General features: G+C 46.8%; 1 protein-coding gene across 2 annotated transcripts in view; it reads left to right on the top strand.

The window, feature by feature from the left end:
• The first annotated feature begins 434 nt into the window (after positions 1 to 434).
• DHRS7C (dehydrogenase/reductase 7C) overlaps positions 435 to 10,074 on the top strand; it is a 48,707-nt gene continuing 39,067 nt past the window's right edge. For both annotated transcript variants that reach the window (XM_090060513.1, XM_090060512.1), the window contains exons 1-2: positions 435 to 593; positions 1,097 to 1,250. In XM_090060513.1, coding sequence (XP_089916639.1) covers positions 1,097 to 1,250 — 154 coding nt within the window. In that variant the 5' untranslated portion in view covers positions 435 to 593. The remainder of the gene's footprint in view (positions 594 to 1,096; positions 1,251 to 10,074) is intronic.

Here is a 10,074-nt window from a genome sequence, read left to right as displayed (position 1 = left end):
CCCCAGGCTGGTAGAAACACCACTGAACCCTTCCTTCCAGTAATGGACCCATCAAGACATGGCAGGTGAGGCAGGGGCCTGGCCAAGGGAGTGGGGGAATACTTACAGTACCAACAGAGGCGTCACACCTAGCATAAGGTTCAAACTGTAAGCTGCAGCTCAGACATTATCTGAGTCTCCCTCCAGAATCTTCCTTTTGGAATTGGGTTTGTACAAGCAGTTTTTATGCATAATGTCAACAGGAGGCCTACAACAAGTAGTCAACATGATCCAGGGAATATATTTACATTTTGGCACAAAGGCAGGACTAAACTGATATCTTTTTTGACTAGAACTAGAACCATGCTATGAGCTCTAAAAGGACTCCCAGCACTGCCAAACTAAATAGGTCAAGCATGTCACATTGTAGATACTATATTTACTTTTAAAAAACCTCTGATGCAGCTGATATCTATACATAGCCATTCACATGGAGGACAAGTGACCTCAGCACATAAACCGCTTTACAAAAAATATTAAAACTATAAGCTTCTAGTATACAATAGTTGGTTGGAAAAAGTACCTTGTCTGCTCCTCATTTCTTCATACTCATAGTAAGTGATTCCTTTCTCAATATTTCTGTAATATATAAAATGTTTGTATTTTTATATTCTTAATCTGATAATAACAATCATTACCTATTTATCTGGTTTCACGATGATAGAAAAATACATCGGAAACTAATGCTATATCATTTTGCACCCTTTTGGTTAAATTGAACTATATACTATAACTATATTAGACTGATCCTAAAACAGAAGACTCAAGATGAAGATGAAAAATGTCTTGGCTATAATATAAAATTGTGAGCGGGGCAAAAAAATCTATCTAATAAAAAATGCTCTGAATTAAACTATTGTTTTCCAAGCTAAACTTGTCAGTGGAACTGCAGAAAATAAGGTTAACTATTGTGGTGGCTGGTAAGAAAGACAATGCTCACCTCTTTTTATTTCTATATATACAGAAAATGGTTAATTTTAAAAAATGGACTGACAAATGGGAAGAGATGCTGATTTAGATAGGAACCCTAATCTGTTTTATTTTCTTTCACCCAAAGATGGGAGTCCTTGCTGTGCTTGTTCTACCTTTACTTCTTTTTGGGATCAGTGGAATTATTTATATTTATCGAGCAGTTATTCAATTAATGTCAAAATCAGCTGTGAAAAACAAAGTGGTTGTGATTACTGATGCCATCTCTGGATTGGGCAAGGGTAAGTAAGCTGTTTTTTTCCCCCTCACAGAATATAGGGAGTAAAAGAATAATTTTTTCAAGCATAGGCTGAAGACAAGTGAACAAGCATACATTTGTTACCTTTTATAGAATGCTAACCTACATGAACCAGAAAAAAAGGGATATATCGTAATTAGAAGTAAATACTATTATTTTACAATGTACCTCTTTTATTGTCACTCATAGGAAATACAGCTGACTTGTAAGGGAAACATTTTTATTTATTTGTTTATCTCAAAGGAAAAAGTAGTTCCAGATGAAAATGAAAATGGAGTTATTTTTAGTGTGCAGTTACTGTGAGATTTAGTTACATGTACAGTTGCTATTGGGTGCCAGCAAGTCAGTATAAATAGATGTCATAAATTACATGATCTGTAATACTCTAGGGTTTTCAGGCTTTGACCCTGAAAATGTTGTTTTGGTTTAAGGCCAATGAAGTCTCACTGATTTCAACAGGACAACATTGCAAAACTGAGACCTAATGAAATACTAGGCATCTTTTACTTGGAAAAAAGGCAACTAAGGACAGACATAATTTTTCAATCCGAAAGCCTTCTATAAAGAGGCAGGAGAATAACTTTTCTTCCCTGCTGTAAATGTCAGGATGCAAGGCAATGGTTTTAAATTGCACCAAAGTACCAGAAGGTTTGTATTGGATACCAGAAAAATGTCCCTACTGGGCATATCCACGCAAGTGTGAAAGTGCTTTTGCGGTACTGCAAAATGCACTTTGAACATTTTTGGTTCTCCATGCTGCATATTTGCAGTCTAGAGCCAAATTTAGACACTGGGAAATCCTGGTATAAAAACAGTGTGCTGAAAAAAGGAAACATGGTGCACAGGGCAGCAGTGTGCGCTGCCTGAAATGAGACTGGCTGGCCAGAGTCACATTCCAGCTGCTAGCCAGGCTCTGTGTGCCCAAATTGTTGCCACTGCAGCCCTAGAAGGCTCCCAGGATCCCAGGTAAAGCTGCTGGTGCCAGCCCAGTTGTTGCCTCCATCTGGGGCAATTGTCTCCATGCCAGAGCTCCTGTGCAACTGCTATTTGTCCCTGGGAAAAAACATGTGCATGTTTGTCTGAACGTTTCCACTGGGCATGTCCAGACAAGCATGCATGTGCCTGTTATGGTGTCTCAAATCAGTTTCAGATGCCACAACACGCATACTAAAAACAAAAAAAAATGTTTCCCACACTGCATATTTTCACTGCGGGCTCTAAATTTGATACCTGGATTTCTAGGTATATGTATAAAAAAATCCCACCTGTAAAAAAGCAGCACAGGGCATGGTTCCACAATGTGCCCCAAGGTAAGTGAAGCCTGGGTCCTCCAGAAATGCTCTGTCCACAGTGTCTCTATGGTGCTCCTGCTGCCCCAGCATACCGCATTAGTGTGCAGGGCAAACAGGAGCAGAATAAGGCTGCAGTGTGACCCAGCCCCAGGTGCTGTCCCAGGTAAGCACTGGGACTGGGGGTCAGGGGCTGTGTGGTTTCTAGTGTGGTTTGTGGGTGTGAGGTGTGTGTGGGGAGGGGATGTGGGGGGTGTGGGGAGTGGCAGGGGTCTCTGGGGGGAAGTGGGGTATGTGGGGTGTGTGTGGGGATTTGCAGAGGGGGGCTGCCACATGCCCTCCCCACGCCGAATTTCACAGCCCCTTGTGCTGGCAGCAGCAGCCAGCCAGGTCATCAGGGTGGTCATGGCCCACTGTTGGCACAGCCCCACAATTGTGCATTGCTGCCTCACCCTCATGGAGAATGGGCATGGCCTGACCTGCCCCAGCCTGCCCCACTAGCATACACTTTTGAATGGGAGCTTTGCAGTTTGGTGAGGAAACCCAGGTATCAAAATTAGGGCCCTTACTGAAAAAATGCAGCTTGGGGAACATTTTTTTATTCTTAGCATGCCTCTTAGCATGCTCCAGGACCATGGTTGTCATGGGTAACTTCAATTATCCGGACATCTCATGGGAGCTCAGCAAAATCTGAGCAATCACAAAGCTTACTCTTGTGCATGGATGACCTCTACCTGACTCAAGAAGTCTATGGGCCAACGAGAGGCAAAGCGCTGCTTGACCTGGTACTGGCTCCTGGGGATGACCTAATCAGCGACCTAGTGATTGATGGGAAGCTGGGTGACAGTGACCACGAGCTGATCACCTTCACCATCCTCCATAAAGCTGGCAAGTCAGTCAGCAACACAGAAGTCCTTGACTTCAGAAAAGCCAAATTTAACAAGCTCAGGTGGCTGGTCAGTAAGGCCTTAAGGGACCATGACACCAGGGAGAGGAGAGTTCAAGAAGAGTGGTTGCTCCTCAAGGGAGCGATCCTCAATGCACAAGCTAAGTCTATTTCATCTCAGAGGAAAGGCAGCAAGAGGACACAGCAGCCCCCCTGGCTCTCCAGGGACCTAGCAGACCTCCTGAGGCTAAAAAGAAAGGCCTAAAAAGGATGGAGGTTGGGTTTCACCTCCAAGGAGGATCATTCTGTACTGGTCTGGTCCTGGAGGGAGCAAACCAGGAAAGCCAAGGCTGCAACTGAACTCCAACTAGCTTCGAGCATCAAGGACAATAAAAAGTCATTTTTCAGATATGTGGGGAGCTGGAGGAAAAGCAAGGGCAACATTGGACCCCTGCTGAACCAGATGGGGCAACTGACAACGGACGCCCAGGAAAAAGACAAACTATTAAATGTGTACTTTGCGTCGGTCTTTCATCAGTCCCATGGGATGTCCATGCCTGCTACCGGACAGGGAGGTCTGGGTGAGGGAGATCCCCTGCCCTCCGTTAATGCTGACCTCATGAAGGAACACCTTGAGCGGCTGGATACCTTCAAGTCAGCCTGCCCTGACAATCTACACCCCAGGGTACTCCAGGAGTTGGCAAGCATCATAGGCCAGCCTCTGGCACGTATCTTTGAAAACTCCTGGCGCTCCGGTGTAGTGCCTGAAGACTGAAAGAAGGCCAACGTGGTGCCTATCTTCAAGAAAGGGAGGAAAGTGTTTCCAACTAACTGTAGGCTTATCAGCCTGACTTCTATCCTGGGGAAGATCTTAGAAAAGTTTATTAAAGAGGCCATCCTTAATGGACTGGCCAACGCCAACATCCTAAGGGATAATCAGCACAGGTTTGTTGCAGGTAGGTTTTGCTTGACCAATCTCATTTTCTTCTATGACCAAGTGACCTATCGCCTGGACAAGGGAGAAGAGATTGATGTCATATATCTTGACTTCAAAAAAGCCTTCCATCTGGTATCCCATGATCACCTCGTTGCAAAACTGGCCAACTGTGGCCTTGGGTCCACCACGATCCACTGGCTGGAAAATTGGCTCTGTGGTCAGACCCCGAGGGTAGTAATTGATGTAAGTCAATCATCATGGTGTCCTGTGACCAGTGGGGTCCCCCAAGGCTCTGTTCTTGGACCCTTATTGTTCAACATCTTCATTAATGTTGTGGACATTGGAGTCAGAAGTGGACTGGCCAAGTTCGCCGATGACACCAAACTCTGGGGCAAAGCATCCACACCAGAAGACAGGCGGGTGATCCAGGCTGACCTGGACAGGCTCAGCAGATGGGTGAATGAGAACCTGATGGTGTTTAATACTGGAAAATGCAAGGTTCTTCACCTTGGGAAGAAAAACCTGCAGCATCCTTATAGGCTTGGCAGTGCTACACTCGCTAGCACTACGGAAGAAAGAGACTTGGGGGTCATCATTGACCACAGGATGAACATGAGCCTCCAATGCGATGCTGTGGCTACTAAAGTGAGCAAAACACTGGCTTGCATCCATAGATGCTTCTCAAGCAAATCCTGAGACGTCATTCTCCCCTTGTAGTCGGCCTTGGTGAGGCCGCAGCTGGAGTACTGCATCCAGTTTTGGGCTCCACAATTCAAAAAGGATGTGGAGAAGCTTGAGAGAGTCCAGAGAAGAGCCACACACATGATCAGGGGTCAGGAAAACAGAGCTTACAACGACAGCCTGAGAGCCATGGGGCTCTTTAGCCTGGAAAAGCACAGGCTTGGGGGTGATCTGATGGCCACCTATAAGTTTATCAGGGGTGACCGCCAGTGTCTGGGGGAACGTTTGTTCATCAGAGCACCCCAAGGGATGACGAGGTTGAACTGTCATAAACTACTACAAGACCATTTCAGGCTGGACATAAGGAAGAATTTCTTTACTGTCTGAGCCCTCAAGGTCTGTAACAGCCTGCCATCAGAGGTGGTTCAAGCACCTACATTGAACACCTTCAAGAGTAAATTGGATGCTTATCTTGCTGGAATCCTATGACCCCAGCTGACTTCCTGCCCTTTGGGCAGGGGGCTGGACTTGATGATCTTCCAAGGTGCCTTCCAGCCCTAATGTCTATGAAATCTTACTGCAAGAGGCATGTGTGTGCTTATCTGGATGTGTCCACTGTGTCCAGGGAAGTTGGCGAATTTCCTTCATTGGCGGTTTGCAAAAGAAGGCTGGGTAAGCACTGGTAAGAGATGGTTTATGAGTGGTATTCCTACAGAGGTTTAGACCAGATCACCTTTGAGCTCCCTCCCAACCCTATGACTCCATGGCTCAGCTTTGCAATGACACAGGTACATCTCCCATGCATGATGCAGTGGACAGTAAGTATTACAGGTTATACTCATGCAGTACTTCAGTTTCCTTTTCAACTGTTTAGTTATCATTACCTTGACTTCATAGCATCTTTAAAAATACAGGTAACCTCTTAAAATTTCTTTGATGTACATCGCACCCAAGTTCAGAAGGAATGAACCATTCTGACAATAGGGGAACTTCTCCCTTTCACTCATTCATCCCCGTATCACATACAAAGCAGGGAACATACCTTCCAAATGAAAATTTTATTATCAAGAACACACTGATTTTTTTTGGTTTGTTTTTTTTTAAATTGATTTAGGCTTGTTTCTAAAAAAAGGCTTTACACTGTTTTCTTTTCTTTTTTCCCTTTCTGACACAAAGGAAGAAAGTTTGAAATTGAATGGTCTTCAGAGAAGTTTTCTTATCTGTGTGGTGAAAAACATCAAGTTTTAATGTTTTCATCATGAGAGAGGGAATGGAATTGAGGACAACATTACCTTACCCCTGATCTTACTAGTATCTGGCATCTTGGATTTGTGTCTGCATTTCCATGAAGACCTGAAACAAAATAGCATATGTGACCATATATTTGACAGGTATTCAGAAAGTTTGTCATGCACCCCAGGCAAAACCATATTTGACAAGTATTCACAGAACTCGCTTTCAGAAAGTTTGGCATGCACCTCAGGCAAAACCAGTGGGGCACACAACCCAATCAAACAACCCTGCCCCCACAGATTGTATCTCCACTACCATCCCTGCTCCTCAAGTGACTTCATCAAATCCCATGTCACAAAATCCTGACCTGCCTTTTGCAATGTAGAGGGAGATAAGAATAACAAAGTATTGCTGAGATTTATTTGTAATTTTATTCACACTAGTCATTAATACAGAACACAGGATGTGTTTACAAGTGTACCAGGCTGCACAGTTGTTACTGTGAGGTCATTTCATATTTGCTTAAGCAAGTATAAAATCACTGCACAGCAACTGCTGCTACTGTGATGCACAGGTCATTTCTGATGCTATGGTGCAATAGCAATGAACTATTGCGCAGTAACATCGGCATCACATTTCGTGCTCACTGATGCTACATCGCTGTAGATGCTCCCAGTTCAAAACATGGTTCAGTAGGCAGTGGGACAGTAGGCAGAACATCAGTATGTGGTCACACCTCCTTGAGGACGCCTGCCTGGCCCATGACCTGCTCAAGCTGGCCTGCCAGCCTCCACTACATGAACCATCTTTAGAACTCACTCTAATACTTGGAGGTTTCCTTTATTTAAGCAGGAGGTTTTATTTCACTTGTAAGATTTTGTTGGTAGTCACTCTGACACATCTGGATATTCCAGGTGAATGTCCAATTCTTCTGTTATACAGCAAAGCCAGAGAAAAAACAATACAGATCTTAATGGTTAAGTTCAGTGAACTCTTCTGTGGTTATGCTGTTGAAAATACTGTCCTTTGCATTAATTAGATGCTTGACACTTTCCTTGAAGTGACATGGATAATACTTTTTGGGTGTGTCTACATGTGCATTAGATCTGGGAGCAGTTTATTGCAAGTAAACTACTCATGGATGAATGCTCCTGGGCAGGCATTTGCATGTGCAGGGAAGCAGGAGCAGATTTGCTGCTAGGCAGCAAACTGCTCCTGTTTCCTGGAGTCCTGGAATAGACCCCTTCTGCCACCATGGGGAGCTCTAGGCTTCTTGGTGCTAGCTCAGGGGCTGGCAGGTAGCACCAGGGTTGGGACATTGCTCCCTGCCATGGGTGACTGGTGCCTTCTGATTCGGGAGGCGGGGGGTCATTTGCCCCCCCCAGTGGCCAGTCAGTGACTGGCGGGGGTCCTCCCGTCACCGCTTGCACTGACCCAGAAGTGCCAGTGGTGCACCTGGAAGGGCCAGGGGCATGCCAAGAAGGGCCAGCGATGCTTCTCTTGGCACGCCTACTCCCTGGCCAGTGTTCTTGGAGGGGGCACCAGGGCCCCTGTCTGCTCCCCCTGCCCGTCATCTAAGTGGAGAATACTGGCTGTCAGGGGGTGCACCAGCACTCTCAGAGGTGCACCTGCACTTCCATGCACCCCCTATGTATTGCCACTGCTTCCTGCCCCTGGAGGGCTGCTTGCCACAGGGGCAGGTCCGAGCCCCCTGCCCTCATCTACTGGTGGATAGTTCCAAGCCATCCCCAGGCTGCATGGGGAAGTCTGCATGTACAGTCCGGAGCTGGCTGGGTACTGCCCAAAACAGGGAAAAATTTGCTCCTAGGTGGCTGTCTAGATGTGCTGTACTGTGGTAATTACTCCCAAGTAAATTTACTACTTCTATCTACAGGTAGCAAATTTACTTGAGATTAGAACAAGTTACTGTGCAGTGGGCATGTCTACACATGCATTTGATCCAGGATCAGTTTACTTGTGAGTAAACACTTCTGGGCAGGTGTCTACTCATGCAGAAACTTGGCAGCAGATTTGCTGCTCTTAGCACCATACTTCCTGCAGCCCTGATATTGTCCCCTGCTGCCACTGGGGAAGCTCCAGGCTCCAGCTGCAGCTGCCAGCACATTCTTGAAAAGCCAGAGCTACTCTCTGCTTCCTGAACAGCCACTCCCTGGCCAGAAGCAGCATGCAGAGCACAAGGAGAACATGCAGCAGCTCTCTCCTCACCCGCTCTGCATCCCTGCACTATGGCTACACCAGCCCCTTCCCTTGGCAGTGACAAGCAATGCCTCAGGCTCCTGCTGGCCACTGCCCTGGCCCTGCTGGCTCATTGAACTGACTTCTGGCTGACCAATGGATACCTGAGCCTTCCTGGCTCCCTTATGCACAGTGACTCCCTGCCTAGCCACACAATGCCATCCCAGGGCCACCACCACTGCGCAGCTGCTGCCTGGATCCTGTCCTGTTGGCCAAACTTCAGTAGGAATGCTGATAACTGGCTCTTGGATACCACCACTAGGGCTGCCCTTGCCATCCTAGGCCTCCAGCCCTGCCACCTCTGGACATGCTGGGCCAGCCAGGACTGGTGGCTGCACATTGCCCAGCACACCTAGGATGATGATCAGTGGCTGAAGGCATTCTGGATGACCCAGGCCACCTTATGGGACTTCCTGGAGCAGCTCCAGCCACACCTGGAGTGGCAGAACATCAGTATGTGGCCACCCCTCCTTGAGGACACTTGCCTGGCCCTTGACTTGCTAAAGCTGGCCATGCCTGCCAGCCTCCATTACACAAGCCATCTTTAAATCTCATTCTAGTCTCTAGTACTTGGAGATTTGTTTTATTTAAGGAGGAGGTTTTATTTCACTTCTAAAACTTTGTTAGCAGTCACTCTGACACATCTGGATATTCCAGATGACTGTCCAATTCTTCTCTGAATCTTATTAAATTTTGCCTCACTGACTTCCAGTGGTAAAGAATGCTACCACCTCAGTAGTATAACTAAGGGAGGGCAACCAGAGAAGCAGTGCTGGGTGCTGCCTGTGTAGGGAGTGTTGTGCAAAGATAGCCACAGCCACAACACCAGCTAGTCACACCACTAAGATGGGCACCAAGGCAGCCAGCCACAATGTCACAAATACCCTGGACATGGCACCACCTGGCCATACTTCTGTATGGGAGATTGGGGATGGAAAATGAGGCAGAAAGCTGGGAGATCGGGGGGCAGATATGTGGTGGCATGGAGGAAACAGTCAGACAACAGACAAAAACCCAACTTGGGGTTTCAAAATAACAGGTTTATTAAACAGGCACTACATTACACAGCCCCATGAAATTATTGGTTTCTACACTCACATACACACACACTCATAATGGTAGCAGGAGAAAAAGACTCAGTGGAAGGGTTGGAGTCCGGGTAGGGAAGAGAAACAAAGTCCAAGTCCTTGGTTGAAGAGAGGGTGGGGGTGATAGCTACCTATCCAGGCTGGAAGGGGGTCCTTGATGGCCAGTTGGGGTCTTCATCCAGCAGGTGTTGTCCGGGGGGCGGGGGTTGCTGGCAGGGCCTCTGAGTGGATAGATGGGGTGGTGTGATGCTGGTGCAGATGAAGAGGGTGTCCCACTGGGTCTCTCTTCACTGCCCCCTTCTATGACCCTAGTGGCAGGGAGCAGCCCCTGGTGTACTGAGCAAGTGCATTCCAGGTGACGACATGCAGTTTCAGGTGTCTGTTATGGTGAGTTGGCTGGTTTCAGCAACAGTCTTTGTCTTCCAAATCTTGAGCCA

This window comes from Crocodylus siamensis, chromosome 8, assembly GCF_052110815.1.
Source record: "Crocodylus siamensis isolate JL-2025a chromosome 8, ASM5211081v1, whole genome shotgun sequence".
Classification (NCBI taxonomy): domain Eukaryota; kingdom Metazoa; phylum Chordata; order Crocodylia; family Crocodylidae; genus Crocodylus; species Crocodylus siamensis.
This window is presented reverse-complemented; position numbering and strand designations above follow the sequence as displayed.